We start from the raw sequence: 19,068 nt of genomic DNA, 5'->3' as shown, positions 1-19,068 counted from the left end.
GGGTCCTCAGGAGCGAAATATGTTTGAGCTAGCTTAAATGTCGTCATGGCTCGGATGATCTCATCCATGTTCATTGAACCTGGGACAGTGGGTTTGCAGGTGTTTTTGACTGCTTGTTGCGTCGGATGTCTGGTCCTCTCTTCAGTCTCCGCAACACGAGTGTCATGCCTTGCGGACAATAGCCGTGTGGCATAGTTTGCAGATGGCAGAGGACAGGGCCCAAATTCTCAAGATACATATCTACTGAAATCTTATGAAATTGTATGCGAGGGGATTATCAGGCAGTTGATCTCAAATGGGGAAGATGCATCACGATCAGAGCAAGTCATTGTCGATGGACGATTGTGTTGAAGTGCCAATGTATCCATGTATGTAAAGTAAAAGGAATGAATAAGTATAAACAAGAAGGCCAAAAAAGGACCAAGTCAACCGTCAGTCAAAAGGCCGAGGCCGCCGGCAAGAAGCGAATATGTACCATGTCTAAAGCCCAAAAACTCCTGCCCAATGTCGTTGAGAACAGTGCCAAATCAAACCACCGCTTAGTTCTTCTTTCCACCGTGTTACTTGCCGTCATCGTAGCCGGTGTCGCCGCCCTCATACTTTCCCTCGTGCCACTTTCCATCATCGTAGGGAGTACCCTCACCCTCGTACTTGCCCTCGTGCCAGGAACCGTCGTCGTTGCGCTTGGTCTTGTCGCCGTGGTACTTGCCATCATCATAGCCAGTATCACCACCCTCATACTTGCCCTCCTCCCACTTGCCGTCATCATATCCGGTGTCACCACCCTCGTACTTTCCCTCGTGCCAAGAGCCATCATCCGCGCGCTTGACCTTGCCGCCATGGTACTTTCCGTCGTCGTAGCCGGTATCACCACCTTCGTACTTGCCCTCATGCCACTTGCCATCGTCATAAGGGGTTCCCTTGCCCTCATACTTTCCTTCGTGCCAGCTGCCATCATCGTTGCGCTTGACCTTGCCGCCATGATACTTGCCATCATCGTAGCCAGTATCACCACCCTCGTACTTTCCCTCGTGCCACTTTCCATCGTCGTAGGGAGTTCCCTTGCCCTCATACTTCCCAGGGGCCCAGGAACCGTCGTCATTGCGCTTGGCCTTGCCGCCAGGGTACTTTCCGGGGTACCACTTTCCGTCGTCGTGGCCAGTGCTGCCGCCTTCGTACTTGCCCTCGTGCCACTTGCCGTCATCGTAGGGCGTTCCCTTTCCTTCGTACTTTCCGGGATGCCAAGAGCCATCGTCGTTGCGCTTGGCCTTGCCGCTGGGATACTTGTCGGGGGTCCACTTGCCATCATCGTAGCCAGTGTCACCGCCCTCATACTTTCCCTCGTGCCACTTGCCGTCGTCGTAGCCTGTACCCTTGCCCTCGTACTTGCCAGGAGCCCAAGAGCCGTCGTCGGCGGGCTTGGCAGTGGGAAGAGCCAGAGCCGTGGCGGCAAAGGCGATGAGAGTGAGGGAGTAGCGCATGTTGAAGATTGAAAGAAGAGATGAATTAATCAAGTAGTGGTATAAAAGGCAGCGAGTGTTGTGTAAATGTTGCTATAAGTGAAAGGTGGTTGAGTTGGAGTTGTTGTGTAAGTGAGAAGTGGATGAGGATGATGAGAATGAATAGAATGGATTGCTCGGGGAATCACTTGATTCTTAAATAATAGAATTCTCCTACCCAAAAAGCACCCGTTGTAAGTTGCCGTTGATTTTCAACGCAAACCTCCATCTACACCACGGAAGATGGTGATGGTCGGCGCAGCATGTGTGTGTCAAGCCTCTCATCACCACACCCAACTTAGCCAGGGCTGGGGCTCTGTTCGGCCATAAGCGGGTGGAAAGCCTCGTGGTACAGTGGGTTGCTATTTCGGGCTGACTGAGCCTCCGCCAGTTCGCTCTCAGCTGCGCCCAGCGAATCAGCGCTAGCCTCTGGGCAACGGCCTTGGCGGAATTGGCGATAGTCTGTCTGTTAGTGCTCGGGGTGGCTGTGCTGACCGGACAGGCCTGGGCCGGAGTCCATGTGGTGATGATGGTGGTGGCATCCCAGATGCGAGAGGTCCACCCGGACGAGGGCCCCGAGTCTGCCGTGCCTACCCCGCAACGAGATGCCGTGATGCTCGGGGCTGAGGGAGGGTCAGCTGTGCCACGCCCCCATCACGAGCTTGCATAACGTGTGGAAGACTAGCAGGTCGGGCTGGGTAATCTATTGCTGGAGTTGGCAGTTGACGGCGCTGTAACCTGACCAAAGTGCAAGACTGTCGGCCTTGTCGCAGCATCCTCCTCGTATTCAAAGACAGTACAGCACGCCATGGCGATCCTTCTTACTGCGATGTTGGAAGGATTTGCGGGACATGTCTGTTTGTCAGAATGAGCAGCATATGTGCATATCAGGCTGTCAAAGTGTCTTGGATGTCAGATGCAGGCGTGAGCATGTACCCTCCGATGAGGTGGATACTCGGTTCCGTCATCATGGGCAAGGCCGAGATAAACTCAGCTCGCCCTACGGCTAAACCCTTTAGCGATGGCTCACCGGACCTTTTTTTAGTAAGCTTAACTCCTCCAATGAGATGTTACTCGCTATGCTTACTGGCGTTGCCGTCCTCAGCCCTACCTCACAAGACGGTTTGGGCAGGCCGTGTCTTGACCCGGAAATCAGTGTTACCGAAGGGCATACGGGCTGGCTGATGGTGTGCAACCAAAACAAAAAAGTGGCGGCTTCCAAGTATACGAGCCATTTCTCACGATGTGATCGAGAGGCCTCTGGGATGGTTGAATCTTTGCATTCGATTACGTCGAGGGCGAAGCTGTAAGCCTCCTCGCAAGCCCGCATCTGCTAGCCCGCTTTTCGAGCAAACATCAGCATCGAAAGTGCACCACTACGGCAGATGCCAAGACCGAGCTGAGGATGGTCGACCTTGGAATGATGCCGTCGTGCCGTGCGCCATTTCGATATAGCCTGATGCGATTTCAGCTGCGAGTAGCTGCTGCGGCCATATCCCATGTGGCATTCATACACGTGCGACGTATGATGATAACTGAGGCTCCATGAGCATGGTACACGTTACATAGCTACGTAAGACTATTGTATTCGCAATTGTGGCATTGCTCAACGCAACAGGACTCTTTCGGCGAAGAGTTACACAGCAGGTTATTTCGCCGACATGTCTCGCAGCACATATACCATCCTTGAAAATAATGTCTATTATGAAGCAGGCTGTGAGGTCTTGGCTGTTTTGCTGTTTCCAGTAAGCAGGATGCGAGTGAGGAGTATGCGTCTGCCATAAGCAGATCCTTTCGAGGGCATACGGGGTGAGATGGAATCTGCCGCAATTTGTCATCCGGACTGGATGTAGGACTTGCTATCTGAGATAGGTGCATGTCTTTGGTTCGGATATCGCTGCCCACTACCTGAAACTGTAAATAGGCTCATCCGATATAAGCCGATGTATGAATAGGCTTCGTATGCCAGTCAGCAGGCAACGGATGAAGTTACATTTTCAAACGGATGCCAGATGTCCGCGAGTTATGCTGAGTGACGGGACGCGTAAGTCTCTCAAATGTGCTCCGGTGTCCATGTTTCCCCATTATCCATATGGCTTGGATAAGCAGGTAATTGCGAATGAGCTACCACGAGTGCTGTTTGACAAATGACTTGAGGTGCTACCTGGACGTATCAAACATGATAGTCAAAAATAGAAACTAAACCATCGCTATTGGGGGTCGAAGCGGGCCTCAGAGAGGCAGAGGAGTAGATGCTGGAGGTTCGGAACAGATTGGCCGAAACAGGAGGTCAACTCTCACTAATGCTGTGTAAGCGTTGTTCTCCTAAAAACGACACATAAACGGGCGATTGTATCCTGCGTGATGAGCAAGGGAGATGCGAGTGGTTATTGGGTAAGTTTAGTTTCGCTTGTAGAACTACAGCGGTTTCATGTGCTGCGAAGAAGCACTACGCGCGTACTGCAACATACACCTGGATGTCGCTATCGTTATTCTGATGTTCAGGAAACTGGAAATTCTCTCTGAAGAGGAACAACGGAAGCCGAAATATGCATAATACCAGGGGAGCAAGTGGTTTTATGGATGCTGATGGGTGACTTGAAGGAGGTACATCTTGCGACATAGGCTGGATGTTGGGCGAGAGGAGGAGCAAGACTAAAAGACGATGTGATAGGGAAAACAAGCTTACTAAATGTAAGCACGTGTTTTCATAGCGTCTCGCCAGTGCTGGCGGGTTTTATCCCTACGGCCCATGCCGCGGATCTTGAAGTTGTGGTGAGTTAGGTATGTTGGGGACGCGGCTGTGACTCTCCATCTTGAGATGAATATGCTCTTGAAGTAATACTTTTTCTGTTTGAAACGAGTGTAAAACATCTGATAATTTTTGTAATTCTTTCAACTATCAGGTCTAACATGGCGTGTAAATGTTTGGAATTCCTACAGAGGAGAGATAACCTAATTACGTGTGATTACTGCGAGACATACCTTTCCCTAATCCCTCTTCCATTCCCGCAGAACATTAGCAAGTATATGATTGCCAGCCGAGGACGCCAGTTTTGCAGCTCGTTTACACCTCCTCTCCAAAGTTTCAAGCTCAGTATCATTCCGAAGAAGTAGGCACGTAAGATCAAGGCGTTCATGTTCGGCCGCGGCTTCGAGCGCTGTGCGTCCTCCAGTCGCCGCCGGTGGTGCGTTGATATCAGCGCCCTCTTTAAGTAGCATCAAGGCAATACGCAGATGGCCCGCCATTGCTGCTTTTTGCAATGCTGTTGCCCCATGGTACGGACTTGCCGGGCCATTGACATCGGCGTCGTGCAAAAGCAGAAACTTGACCATGCGGACAGATCCTCGAGCAACTGCCACTTGGAGCGCTGTTTCGCCCCACTCTGGACTAGGAGGAGCGTTGATATCTGCTCCGGCTTCCAGTAATATATCAACGAGCTCAGTTTTTCCTGATGCAACTGCTCCTTGAAGGGCCGTCTTGGAATGTTGACCAAGGGCGGGGGAATTGACGTTGGCCCCGGCTTTGAGCAAGGCTTGTACTGTCCAGATAGAACCCTTCGCAGCAGCGACCTGAAGAGGTTTACCGTGATCTGAGTTCACATCAACATGATGGCTCAACAAAGTACGGACAAGGTCCTCGTTGATATTCCATCGGCTCACTGCTTCCAGAAGTGGCGAGTCACGCTTCACACCCAGAGGCTTGTTCACGCTGACCCCATGTGAAAGTAAAAGCTCAATCATGCTGACCGAGTTGTCGCGGACCGCCCGTCGGAGTACTTCCACGCCAACATGACCGCCAAATGTAGGTTTAGCGCGTAGTATAGCACGCGCTATATCTAGACTCTCTCCCTCGACAGCGAGTTCGAGCGGCGTCTGGCCCTCATGAGTTCTATTCACATCTGCGCCGGCATCCAAAAGGCAGCACACGATGTCAAGGACACCCTGACTCGTCGCAATTCCGAGAGGCGTCTGCTCCCCCCCGCAGCCATTTGGATCTGCTCCACCGGCTAGCAGCGAATGAACCAGGTCACGATTGTAATTCGCAACAGCACAGCCGAGCGCTGAAGACCCTTCTTTGACCGATGATGGCAGATTGAGGCTCGCTCCCCTTTCAATCAGCATCGCAGGTACCCGTTCATGACCAGACGCGATTGCAGCTTGCAAGGGTGTTCGTCCGCCTCTTTCAGAGGATGCAGGGCTATCAACATCCGCCCCGAGCTGAAGCAGCAGTTCCACCATCTCGACATTCCTGCTGGTAGCGGCTGCTTGAAGGCATGTGCAGCCATCCGTAGGCGCAGGTGCAGCATTGATATTAGCGCCGGCATTGACCAATAACTTGACCAAGTTGATGTTCTGGGACTCGACAGCCGCTTGAACTGCGGTACGGCCGCCACAAGAACTTGGGAGGGCGTTGACTTGAGCACCGGCTTTGAGCAGGCACTCGACCAGATCCTCGTCTCCCGATCTTGCAGCTGCTTGGAGAGCAGTTTTCCCTCTTTTGAGATCCTGAACGGCGCTGTTCACGTCTGCCCCCTTCTTCAGCAATAGCTGAACAAGCTTGAGGTTTCCTTGTGCCGATGCTAATTGCAATGCAGTGCCTTCACAGCCTCTAGCATTGACATCTGCGCCCAGGTTCAAGAGCATTCGAACCAGAACGACATTTCCCCTTACCACAGCTGACATTAGTGCCGGCCGTAGCGTGCAACTAAGGTCATGATCCCAACAGTGTTCTTCTTCTTCCTCGTCGTCCTCCTCGCTAAGTTTACCGCTGGACATGAGCCACGGAAAAACCTCTCTGGCCGGGAAGCCGTGAATGTCTGCGCCGGCTTCCAGAAGAACTTGTACCATCTCCATATTGTCTTCATTCGCTGCCCTTTGGATTGGCGTTTCAATAACATCGGACCATTTCTTCTCTGCGGAAAGTTTGCACACATCTTGATATGCCTTGCCAATCGGGCAATCGACATCAGCTCCCGCTGCGATCAAAATCTCAGTGATGTCTATGTTGCCTCGGCTTACTGCAATTTGCAGCGCCGTGCCTTGGCCCACTGACATTTCGTTCACCCGTGCGCCAGCGTCCAGCAGCATCTGAACAAGGTCTGGATCCCCATAGTGTGCTGCCAGATTGAGCATCGTTGTCGGTCGGTCCCAATCTCGCCCTACTGCGTTCACATCCGCACCCCCCTTAATCAGCATTCTCGCAATGACCGAGTTCTCGTTGCGGCCAGAGATTGCACTGTGGAGAGCTGTCTTGGAGGCGGGGTGGCTATTCTGATGGTGAACATTGGGATTGGCCTTGGCGTCTAGCAAGACCTTTACAAGGGCGACGTTTCCTTGATCCGCAGCCACCTCCAGGGGAGTTCGCTTTTCTGGCATACCAGCGAGAGTATTAGGGTCAAACCCTTTCGTAAGAAGAGATTTAACCAAGCTGACTTCTCCAAGTCTGGCAGCACTCACGAGGAGGTTGGAGGCGAAGATCTTGGTGGTGGGTAGCATACTTCCGAGTAAACCCTCCAAAGTCCAGAGGTGTCCACTGTCGATAATCCACCTCAAGAGTTTGTCGGTCTTCTTGTCGGATAAGAGGTTGTTGGAGGAGAGGTAGACTGTATAGCGGAGCAGTTGAAACACTGCCTCTTGGCCCGAGGCAGTTGAAAGCCTTTTTACATGGTGCATGAGGTCTCCGTCATGTCGATCGATGGTGATTTCTTCCAAACTCGACGAGATTCGAGAGGAATAATCTGGGTTATCCGGATCGACGGACTCGCCAAGGCACTCTCCGAGAAGCCCTCTAGCCTCACGGCAACTCGGATCGAGCAGTGAAGAAGCCTGTGCCTGTTCCTCATTGGCAGAACTCGGGTCCCAGCCTAGCAACAGATCCAGTTCATTGTTCGGGATAGAAGGAAGTGACTCGTTGCCAAGGTCGCTGTAGAAGCCCATCGAGTGCTCCCATTCTGTCGGATTGTACGTGGATGGAGGACTCATAAAAAGGGGGCTAGAATCCACTGTAAGACGCTCGACTATTGTTGAGGGACTGATGAGTGTCTGATCAAGGTAAGGATTTAGTAGATTCAACGTACTGGATGACTCCACAAAAGATTGAAACTGGAACCATGGTATGTGAATGGTTTGGATGCCTGTGGGCACCTCTCCTGGCGGAGTACGGGCAATCACGCCAGTTGAAAGATCCGTTGGGATATCTAACAGTGTTAGCCCACGCTTGTTTCTCTGTCATGTTCGAATACAAAACCTACCTGATCCTTCTATCATGTCGGATTGGGAGCCGGTATATCTGGCTGTCTCTTTTCTGAGCTTCTTCCACGGGATTAGCCTTCCGTTGATGAGGATCTCGGTCTCCTTTCCCTCCAACTTCCGCTTCTGAACTTGCTGGGCCGCAACTTTCCACTTCTGGTTGGTTGAATTCTTCTCCATTCCCCAGTTCTTCAGCTTTCGAACGTACTGGGCTTTGCTATTGACACGTTAGGACACTGCTTGCTGTGGAGACCATGACAGACTTGGCTCGGAACCCATGCTCATCTTCCATGAGTCTCATCACCCCAGCCAGTGTCATTTTCTGGTTTAGGTACAGGTCAGAAATTACTGCTTTGAGCAATTCCCACTCCTCTGGAGCGATGCTTCTTGAGCCTGCCATGTTGTTGAGAGAACGTGTAATTGGATTGATGGAGTGCGGTCGTTGCTGAGAATTGGGTGTTGTTATGGTGCGGTCTGGGTCCTCTTTTATAACCTCCAAGATGAGGCCGGAGGAAAATTTTGGCTCGATCCAACACCGCAAAAGAAACCCAGAATGATCAGTGCGCTTTCTGCGCCGATTTCATTGGTAGGGAACCCTGTGGCGCCCCCTGACAAGGTTATATGTGGTTGCCAGAATTTGCGACCAACACTGCGTTCTTAGCGTGGGAGAAGGGGCCAAGGGGCCAATGACGCCATGCAGTCGTGTGCAGAGTTGATGGATGCTCTGCTTCAAACAAGAGATAGCCCGAATAGCCTAGCGGACGAAGAGATTGAAAATATCTTCAATCAGACACAGTATGGGCGTGCTATGGGGATTGTCAGCCGAGCCCATGACCAACAGTCACTCTTTACCTATGAGAGCCCCGCGATATCTAAAATCGTCTGCAAGTTTGTGTAGCCTTTGAGTGGACGAGAGGGTCTTCTGAGCCTGTTGTACGGGGCTCTGCCATCGCTGCTTTCAGTTGGAATGCAAATTCAAGGCATCGGTAGAATCGGGCCATTTTATTGTATCTTGACTGCACTATTCTCCTATGAGAAACCCACAGGACGTGCTGTGCCTGTCAAGGTGGTCAAGTCATTGGTTCCCGCCATTAGGCTCGACTTTGTGGTTCCTACTGGCTCCAACTCCTAATGCCCACGCATGGCAACACCCGTGAATTGGCACCCGCAAGATTTTGCTGGGCCTGCCAAACCCTTTCAACGCGCAATGAGGTCTTTTAAACTATTCTGAAAAGCTGGGGATCTTTTCCAGGAGTGACATGGCATTGGCCACGACGGTGTTTGAGAGGAGCAATCTCTACTCCATCTGTGATTTGCGTCAGCTTGGATATATCAAGACATGTGAGGCAGTGAAGGCAGCGTCGACGTTGTTGCTGGTCAGTTTCTGGCCGGATCCGGGGCCACGTGGGCTGGCTTGTGGTATTGGCGAGAGGATAAGATTGCTGGGTTGATGCGTGAGTAAGGGAGTAGACTGAAAGTAATGAGATGCAAAACAGTTAGATGCTATTAGGGGTGTATATCACGATGTACTATTAGTCTGCAGTATCAGTCTGGGTCAAATATCACAGTTCTCCCCCACTTATCTGATGCTCCCAGGTCAACAATTGCCGGAGCACAATGTGCAACAATGATCTCGTTCACATGTTCAGATCATGCGGAGAATTATGACCCTCCCTCATCGTCCATTGATGGCTGTAGTACAACGGGTTGCACCTGTGAAACAGCTGTCAGGTATAAAGTTGATGGATGAACCTACCAGTAAGAGTGTGCCCGATATACCGGTATAATTCAGCATCAGCGGCGTTCCCTTTTCATTGTAGGAATTGCACACTTGTGGGAAACCCCCGTCAGCTAATATGTCTCAGCTAATGCATTTCGTCACGGAAGCATTGTCTGGGCCTGGATCATCGCCAGGTACAACGTCTCCTACAAGCTGTGAATCCAACTTATATATCAAGTCTGATATTCACACCCCGATACCAGGAGACTATAAAAGCTCTCCAAAGTCTATGAAGAACCTGCCAATTCTGGTATAAAGTCCACAACCACCTCGACAACATCGAGGAAACGACTATCCCCCTTCGAAGATCCATCCAAGCCGCACATTCAGAAACAATGTGTATCATCCTACAAGTATACTACCACTGCTCTTTCTGCGACTTTGTCATCACGACACGCACGCATTATAGATATTGTCAGCATCCGGGAGACAAAGATAAATGCGTCATCCACCCAAGGAGGTTAAAGAAGCAGCTGTTCTGGACATATTGCAAACGCTGCAATCCGCGATATTGGGGTGACCCGGCCCTACTGAATATTCCACTGGGGGCAGATGGTCCGGTTGAAGAATCGAGGACGGCTTGATGAGAAGGCAGCATGGACTTGGGTTCGATGCGTTCATGGGCCTGGCATTATTTCTTGTCAAAGTTTAATGAGATCTTTGGAGGAAGAGTCGGGTTTCATATGCGACCCTGCTATGATTATCGCTAAAAGTGCTAATTTAATACTTGAGCCATCACACCGCGGCCTCTTTTCTGATATGAATGTAATCATACACGTTTTTCTGAGGCTACTTTGATGTGAATCTATGAAAGTTGTGAACGATTGAATCACTTGCAATACCACACTTCGAGAGGTCCTCAGATAAGTAAGAATAGGCAATCTGAAGGAGAGAGTGCCGAAGATGTGAATTGAGATCCCGAAGCCTATTTCCATTACCCAAAGTGATGTTAATCGGCACGCGTAATAGTGCAAGGTTGTCAATCTGTTAGAGGAGATGCAGCCAAGGGAAGTGAAGATAAAGAGTGAGATACCAAGAGAAGTGAATGTAAGAAAAATGACCCGTTCGATATTCAATCATGACCGAATCACACTGGCGTGATCACCCAGTCCCTAATCGCCAGTCTTCCACACCTTCTTGACATACTCTTCAACGTCAGCGAGAAGCTCTTTGGGTCTCTCCATGGCCCCGAAATGACCTCCATGCTCGTGCTGGCTAAAGTACACGAGATTGCAAGTCTTGGCCGCCCAGCTTTTGGGAACTGGAAAGACCTCGTGCGCAAAGAGGGAGTAGCCGCATGGCTTTGCAACATATGGGAGTTGCACATGGGTGAGGTTGGTGAGCACGCTGATCCTCGCCATCTTTGGCTTCTCATCTGGGTTGCCCATCCCGCGATTGTGGTACATGGCCCGAGGGTAAGTATCCGTCAGCCAGTACAGTGTCACTGTCTCGAGGATCTTGTCAAGGGGCGGATCTTGGTCAGTCCATGCGAGAATCTTCTCTCCGATCCAGCTGAGCAGGGCCAACGGACTGGCACTCAATGCCAATCCGATTGTGGCACTTCGTGTGCCTTGTAACAATCCAAAGGCATTTCCTGTATCCAGGAACTCCTTCGCCTTTTCCAATGCCTTCTTCTCCAGTTCATCTGTGAGGGGTTCGTCCTTGTCCAGCGGCGGGATACTCATCATGTTGACGTGCATGCCCTTGCAGGCATCAGAGGTCATGGCTAGAAATCGGCTGACGAAGCTGCCAAGGTCGCCGCCCTGGGCAAGATATCCAGAGCCAAAGCCCAGACCAATCATCAGATTGTCAAGTGCGCTGGCTGCGAGGTCAACGCCGTAATCGACATGGACGGGAGGACCGGAGGAGTATGCGTAGCCGGGGAGTGACGGGACGATGACGTGATAGGGCAGGTCTTGGGGAGTGTACCGCTCTTTGAGGATGTCAAGAAGGTCGAGGAACTCGCAGATGGAGCCAGGCCAGCCATGAAAGAAGGCGATGGGAATAGCATCAGGCTTCTCCGAGAACAGAGCCAAGAAGTGGATCTCAATGTCATTGCCCTGGGAATCCTTCACCGAAGCCTTGAAGTTGGGGAAGGAGTTGATGCGATCTTCATGCTGGCGCCAGTCAAACTTGTTTAGCCACTCTTTCTTTGCATTCTCGAGCCAGTCTCTCTCCATTCCATACCTGCGACCAGCGTTGGTGTTTTCAAAGACGGGAGGGGCAATTGGGGAGAGCTCCAGGAGCTTCTTGAAGTGCTGGAGCTTTTCTTCGGCGACGTGAGCCTTGAAGGGCTTCACATCGAGGGTTGCACCGGTGGGGAGAGTTGCGTAGTTGGCCATGATTGGACGAAGAGAATGGAATGATTGAGAATGAAGAAGAATGGTGTTGATGATTGAGGCGAATGGAGTGAATGGTGAGTGTAGAGTGAATGAATTATCTCAGGAAAGCCGGCCAAAGTCGCCCCTTTATGCCAAATTTGGAAGTGACAGCTCAGAATATTGGATGATTCTTCAAGATTCTCCAAAGTTGTAGAAATATCTAGAAGATTCTTTCTTGGAGGAGTAGTTCAGGGATTAGCGCTCAAGTGCTTATCCCAAAAGCCACATACGAAATGAAGGAAGCGGGACAGACGCATGTGGATAGACCAGGCGCCCGATCCTTATCGGTATCGTAATACACAGGAGAGTTTCTTCTGCCATTGGAATACTGTTATCATGCATCTTGATTGATATTAACACAGATAAAACTGCTCTGGCAGGGATCAACGAGTGTTGTATCGTCATGGCCGGGATACGCGCTATCTAGGCAGCAGCTCTGTTTCAGGCACCGCCAATGTCTTGGATACTTGAGATTCTTCCCCCTGCTTGAACGAGACGTATTGTATTCATTTACTCATAAACTTCATGTCGGGGCTAGCTTCGAACTGTCCTGCTTCTCACCTCCTTCTGCATCCTTTCCCTCGGTATCATCACCCTTACTCTCTTCCTTTGTCTTCTCCTTGCCCTTCTTACTCTTCTCATCCAGCTTGGTTTGGATCTTAAGTAGAGAAGATAGGTGAATCTGTGCCTCTGCGGTCATGACCGCGTTGTCGGGGTTCTCGGGATCATTCAGCTTCTCCATGAGGCTCTCGAAAACAAGCCGGTGTGTCTCCCATCTATCCTTCAAATCATCCTCTGTCTCCTCTTGCATAGGAGACTTCTCCTTAGTCTCTTTCTTGTCTGCCATTTTGATAGATGTTCGCGCGTCGATGATTCCTGAAATGGGTGCGTCCAGCTTATGCCTTCTTCGCATGTGATCAACCAGATTCCACCGTCGAGGAAAGCCGTTGCCTGGTGTTGCTCGCTCGCAACCTTCTTGCGGACAAAGAAATGGCTTATCGCCGTAGCCATGCAATGCGTGTGCTTCTCGTTCGTGACGAAAGAGACAGGCTGTTGACGAGAAAGAAGTGCTTTGACAACCTGGAACTCTGCACTTGTATGGTTTGAGGTGGGAGTCGACAAACTTGCTGTAAAGGAAAAAGCGTGAGCATTCGAAGGGCACTTCAGGGCGATTAAGTACTTACTCGAATGTGCACTTGAGCTTGGCCGGTTTGTGATTACAGCCCACTTCCTTCTCCCAAGGGCAGTGATACAAACCATCCGGTCCTCGTGTGCCTTTGTACAGTGGGTGTTCACGACCAGGTGGTTTGCTAATCAGCGCCTTTTTAACAGGCCTCTGATTCAGGTGAGCTGGGTTCATCGTATCACTGCCGAAGAGGGCCTTGATAGCTTGGGAATGATCATCAGCCACTGGCTCAACAGAGGGTAGGTCATCCTCCCACAGAGGACGTGAAGGGCTGCTGGCCTCGAAGAGTCGCATTGGGGAGTCCGGCACTTCGAGGAGGAGGTGTAGATTGCTGATTTCTGTTGGAGCTGGCGGGCTGGATGGCACGATTGCTCCGTGATGCTGGAAAGGCTCGTCTGGTTCGAAGACAGGCCAATCCGGAGAATCTTGAGGCGTGGGGATGCTGTGTACTCCCTCATATGTCTCAGTCTCTTCTAGCTGTTCATCACAAGCCGGCTTCATCTCTTCATCTGACGAAACCTGGCATGGGTCTGTTTCCTTGGCACCGAGCTCTTGACCCTGTTGCTCCCCGAGTTCTTGCGTGAGACCGCCTTCATCCTTTGGGACTTGAGCGTCAACATCTGAACGTTCAATCTTGATCGATGGGCCGTATGAAGGCAAGCAAAGGTCATCAACAACCAGGGTCTGCACTTCACTGCTGTTGAATTCATTTGAGCTCTCTGTCGTCAAGTCCTTCTGATCCAGCTCCATGCAGCTGATTCCTGGCGATGGGCATGTTGTTGGTCTGGTCTGGGGCGATATGCTAGGCTTATCCTTTTTCACTGTGGGGGTGCTGGAGATATCAACGACACCTGTGTGACCGGCAGGATGTTGAGTCTCAGGTTTGGTGTCACTCCACGAGGGCTCATCTGGTTGGTTGTCTTGGGTCTCGGTACAACGCTTCTTGCTATTTGGATGCAGCAAGACTTGATCCTCGCATCGACTCTGTGGATCTAAAGGCTGTGGTGGCTCTGGAAAGCCAGTTTCTCGTGGCCGCTTCCTGCTTGTTGGTTCCAGCAGTAGCTGTATGCGATTTGCAGGTGGGCGTCGTCGTTGCAGTGATTCAGACAAGAAACCCTGCTTGGGATCCTCCAGCTTGATGAACCTCTGATGTCCAGGAACGACTGGCTCTGAGGGACATATTTCTTGCTCGGATCGCGTCAGCAGCAGCCTGTTCTTGCTCTTGGCCTCGAGCAGCACCGTCTGCAACTGGGAGCTAGACAAAGGCTGTGGAGTCATTTGCACAGAGGCGAAGGATCACTACTCTAGTCCAAGATTAGAGTAGAGTATGATCGTGGACTAGGAGGAATAAGGAAGTTTCGTCCGTCGGTCCGGAGCAAATGTCAGCCTATTCTCAAGGGTACAGCCGGGCGGGGGTCGAGCCAATGGTCAGCTCTTGAGGTCAGCCCAATCATCATGTCTGAAGGCGTGGCCTGGTCTTGGCTCTGACAGGGATGCTTGGGACCCGCCTGGTCTGATCTGGGGGAGGGTCGTCATCTTGGATGGCTGAGTTGGCGCAGCCTTATTTGTTGGTTGATGTGCTGCCTGGATATCGTAGGGCTGGGCCGGAAGCTCACAAAGACGCCAGAAACGACTCAAATAAGCTTTATTCTTTAGCTTTGGGGCTGGGAGGATTGTTACAGGGGTATGCGGTTACAATCCCCTCTACTAACACCACCCAACGTGGCCTAAGACTACGTCCGGCACTGCTTCTTGACATCGTCAGATGCCGGCTCCAGAAAAGAAAACCCCACAGCTTGTTTCGTCTTAAAATCCTGTTGCCCAGCTTCAAGGGGCGCGAAAAGGGCTGGAATACGAGCCTTGGTTGGCTCCCAAGGCGGCGCAGCAAGATCAACTGCTGGCGATTGGTCACGATGGGAGTGAAGGATCCCTGCTAGCACCATGTTACCCAAGACAACATGACCTTTGAGCGAATATAAAGATGATGGCATTCTACCTTTCCAAGTATGCTTGTAAATAACCTTGTTCACGGCCGACGAGGCGAAAATTCGCCATGACGAGCACCTCCACAGACGCTTTAACAGCAACCACTCCTGGATTCACCACACAGACTACGCCGTTGCATCTCCCTCGCTTCACCCCTGGACCAGGATGCGTCAACGCTTCCAACATCTTCTACGAGACGGACGAATGCTCCTGGGGCACTGGAATAGGCCTATACAAGCCAGATACACACACATGTACCTTCTTTGGCATTGACGCTGTTCGGGATGAGCCAAACAACGATTGCCTCCCAGGTAATCTTGATATCGCAACAGAATGTCCTGTTCAGTACACGGTGGCGAGCACTTGGGATTGGGAGAAGTCTAATGGCGAGACTACTCGCGAGATTTACTGTTGTCCAACGTGAGCCGCCAAGGACCTTTCGTACCTGGTGTTGACTAACTCGTGGGCAATACAGTGTGTATGATTTCAAGTGGCGTGGAATGGCAACCTTGACAGACAACAGAGGTAGCTCTGCCAGTCTTACAATCTCGTCATGCGTCGCAAGGCAACCTTCATTTGCTGGCAGCCCTCCATGGGCGTTGAACATTAGTTACTGGTCATCATCTGGCAACAGCGTCGTCAGGGCCGGGACAACCGCAGAATTCGACCCCGAGACGGACAAGCTCGTAGCCTCAGCTGCCACGATAGGCTACGTAATCAACAAACGGGGCTCAACTTGTGTTCCGGACTGCTCAACTCCCTACACGGGCGGAGTTTGGCCCCCACCGAATACGGGGACATCGTCAACTCAGCCGGTAAATGATTCGCCCCTTAGGGGCATAGAGGACTTTATTTATATAATTATTGGAATTCTTGTGGGTGTCACACTTCTCTGTACTGGATGTTGCATTTGGGGTTGCAGGAGAAGGAAAAAGAAGGAGAGGGCGATGGCACGAAGACGGGCATTGGAGACGGTGACGGAGGATCCAGGGGCAATACAAATGGGGAGTGTGGAGGGAGCTAGGAAAGCCGACTAATGTTTAATGTTTAGTTTTCATACGCCTTTATAGTAATAGTGCTCTGAATTACTGACTCTAGCCCTTGAACCAGATGACCACTGAAAAGTATGGAGCCGAAGACGGTGAAAGCGACGAGAACAGCCCCATCGCATTTGGGAACATGGGCTCGTCCATCAAGGATATGGAAATCACCGAAGGCACTGCCTATCACTTTTCTGTCTCTTGGAAGGAGGATTGTGTGCTGTTAAGCCTTCGAGCCCGCCTGATAAGATGGATTCCTGGGACAGCACTTGAGCAGAGGACTGCAGGATGAAGTCAGGTCTTGAGCCTAGCTATAGTCTAGGCACTGGTCGTGTACCTGTAGGAAACCCTGTTACCCGGGTAATTCCCGCTTCTTATGGGAGAAAATCTTGCGGAGAATGGAGATCGCCAGTGCTCGAGCTGGGCCCTGTCCCTGGCATGCCCACCAAACTTTCCTTGTAACTAAAGATCCTAATCCATGTTCTTTGTCGACATCAATAACTATTAAGCCTTGATACTCTACTGGTCAAGAGTTGATTCCCCTCGTAACCGTAGCAGCTACTTTGAGCTATATCCTGTGGATGCTGTTCAGTTTGCTCGACTCGCTCTTTGCTCTTAGTTGCGTCTGGTGAGATATTGTGGTGAACATAGTCGTATGCTTTAGGGATAGATATGGCATCTTAAGGTCGTTTATCTCCTACAAAGCTCGCCAGCCGCGAAGTCAGCTGAAATAACATGCTCCGCATCCGCGACATCTCCAACGTGGATCGCCATCGCCATTCCCCTCGCCATATGCACCAGCATGTGACAATGCAGCATCCAAATGCCTGGATTATCTGCCACCAAAGCGAACACTATATGCCCTCTTCTAGGAACACTTACTGTGTCCTTACGCAGCGGAAAGTCCAGATTGAGGCCATTTGGAGGCTGGCCACCAGAGTGGGGATTGTAGCTGCCCCAGCCACCACGGCCTTCATCCCTGTGGGACGAGAGAACGTAGAAGGAATGTCCGTGAAGGTGAAATGGATGGGCACCGTCATCGAGGTTGTTGATGACAACGTCCACTCTGGTAGGCTCGTTTGAAGTCAGGCCAATGAAGGGAACGAGTTGGTTTTCGTCCCAAGCAGACCTGTTTTGAGACAGTAAAGGGGGGCTTTGTGGTTTCCATGATGTGTGGTTTATGAAACCGACGGGCTCGTAATTCAAGTGTGCCAACTTTTCAGTCTTTGCGTAAAAGACTAACGTCTCCTTTACTTTAGACGGGATGTCCGAAACTCGCGTGGCAGCGGTGAGATTTTGAAGATTGAGGGTTTGGGTTTTACTCTGCGCATGATCCTCTTTGTGGTCATACTCGCCTCCCTTCCCTTCGAAAATCTGAAAGCTTTGTATCGGATTCAATGCTGGGTTGGGGTATCCAAAGTTTCTATAATGATTGTTAGAAATTCACAAGAAACAGGGAACTTTCCACTCACTCAGAGTCCAAGTCTATGCTCAGCCACCGGCCCCCGACGTAGTCCTCAGTCCACTTGACATCTACATCTACCCTTTCACCAGGATAAAGTATGCCGATGGAATCGCTCCCCTCTGCGTGAACGCTGAACCCGCCATCTATGCGAAATGGCTTCATCGTCGCTCCGTCTATCTGCACGCTGAAGCCTGCGACTGAACCCGTGTTGACAAAACGCAATTGCATCGCCTTCTCTCTAGATGGATTGAATAGTGGCGCAAGCCCATGTACTGCAATCTGAGAACAGACAACTGGCCTAGCAGGAACCGCCATTGAGCAGTTGAAACGTCCCCTCCCATTCACCAGCAGCGAGTCGGGAACTGGCTCATTTCCTCGACTGCTGGCATCGGCGTACCAAGCCAAGACTTCAGTCTGGTTTCTATGAAACCAGTCGCTGACCATAACCAAGTAGTCTTCTGGCTGTGAGCTTGCTTCCTGAGGGGAGTGCACGATCAGACCACCCCAGAGCCCGTCGGCTCGTTGAACGTCGGAATGGCTATGCCACCAAAAGGTGCCGTGTTCTTCATCACCAATAGTGATATTATAGACGTAATCCCGGCCTGGTGGGATAGGGCATTGTGTGATCCCCACTGCACCATCCATCAGGTTCTGGTTCTTCATTCGCAGGCCGTGCCAGTGCAGAGAGACACCCTCTGTTTCAAGGTCATTGTGGATGTGCAGCACAAGTCGATCTCCAGACCTTGCCTCGATGGTTGGCCCTGGGAACTCATCTACGGTATTGTGTCAGAAACAAGTGGAGGGAACAGAGACGGCACTTACCGTTGACAAGATATACTCGCTTCTCAACTCCATCTGGCGATCTGAGTCCAGCCGAGATGGTCCAGTTGAAGGTCAGTGTTGTTGGAGCCCTGGATGCGTGTTCTTCTGGATGCAGACGAATTCCAAGATGACCACCCTTTTCGGGACCTTTCGGGGCTTTTGGGGTTCCTATTGATGAGAAAGCGGCGCCAAAGGTGCATAGTAGCGCAATAATGGCAGCGACTGTTATCAGACACCAGATATGTCGCTGTGCAAACCTGGCGCACCGTCTCACTGTACGATGCGACGAGTTAGGCCGTGTCTTTGGATCTTCATCTTGCAGCTCAAACTCGTCAAGAAGGCCATCGTGTTCCTCATCGTGGGCCACCATGGTTGTGCTCTGTCATTGTTGAGTTGGATACAACCTCGGCTTCTTGATGATTTTGGAGTAATTGAGCGATATTCGACCTCAAATCCGTGCCGTATTTCCGCAGCGTCACGTGTGAGTGCAACATCCTTGTGATGCTGTTGATAAGTAGATCTCGCACGAGATGCAACGGCTCAACGTGATTGGTTGTGATGCTGGCGTTTCACATGGACCCAGTTTGCATCGGTCGGGGGAATAAGTTAGCATATAACATCTCCTCCAGATCCAGTTCAGATCTGCATCTAGAGTTA

General features: G+C 51.1%; 5 protein-coding genes across 5 annotated transcripts; 1 reads left to right on the top strand and 4 right to left on the bottom strand.

Moving 5' to 3' along the window:
- Positions 1-560: 560 nt before the first annotated feature.
- Positions 561-1,481, bottom strand: NCS57_01377000 (uncharacterized protein; the record flags this gene model as incomplete). The annotated part of the gene is made up of 1 exon (XM_053063394.1): positions 561-1,481. One exon carries the CDS (start codon positions 1,479-1,481, stop codon positions 561-563), a length of 921 nt encoding a protein of 306 aa, XP_052906727.1.
- Positions 1,482-10,643: 9,162 nt separating this feature from the next.
- On the bottom strand, positions 10,644-11,873 carry NCS57_01376900 (EHN domain-containing protein; the record flags this gene model as incomplete). The annotated part of the gene is made up of 1 exon (XM_053063393.1): positions 10,644-11,873. One exon carries the CDS (start codon positions 11,871-11,873, stop codon positions 10,644-10,646), a length of 1,230 nt encoding a protein of 409 aa, XP_052906726.1.
- Positions 11,874-12,435: 562 nt separating this feature from the next.
- On the bottom strand, positions 12,436-14,376 carry NCS57_01376800 (uncharacterized protein; the record flags this gene model as incomplete). The annotated part of the gene is made up of 2 exons (XM_053063392.1): positions 12,436-13,039; positions 13,097-14,376. 2 exons carry the CDS (start codon positions 14,374-14,376, stop codon positions 12,436-12,438), a joined length of 1,884 nt encoding a protein of 627 aa, XP_052906725.1.
- Positions 14,377-15,151: 775 nt separating this feature from the next.
- NCS57_01376700 (uncharacterized protein) lies at positions 15,152-15,508 on the top strand (the record flags this gene model as incomplete). The annotated part of the gene is made up of 1 exon (XM_053063391.1): positions 15,152-15,508. The coding sequence occupies one exon, from the start codon at positions 15,152-15,154 to the stop codon at positions 15,506-15,508; it is 357 nt and encodes a 118-aa protein (XP_052906724.1).
- A 1,306-nt stretch (positions 15,509-16,814) lies between these two features.
- On the bottom strand, positions 16,815-18,781 carry NCS57_01376600 (uncharacterized protein; the record flags this gene model as incomplete). The annotated part of the gene is made up of 3 exons (XM_053063390.1): positions 16,815-17,547; positions 17,597-18,362; positions 18,412-18,781. The coding sequence occupies 3 exons, from the start codon at positions 18,779-18,781 to the stop codon at positions 16,815-16,817; spliced, it is 1,869 nt and encodes a 622-aa protein (XP_052906723.1).
- Between the last annotated feature and the right edge of the window lie 287 nt (positions 18,782-19,068).

The sequence above is a fragment of the Fusarium keratoplasticum genome, chromosome 12 (genome assembly GCF_025433545.1).
Source record: "Fusarium keratoplasticum isolate Fu6.1 chromosome 12, whole genome shotgun sequence".
Classification (NCBI taxonomy): Eukaryota; Fungi; Ascomycota; class Sordariomycetes; order Hypocreales; family Nectriaceae; genus Fusarium; species Fusarium keratoplasticum.
The sequence above is the reverse complement of the archived record's forward strand: the minus strand, read 5'-3'. Positions and strand labels throughout refer to the sequence as shown.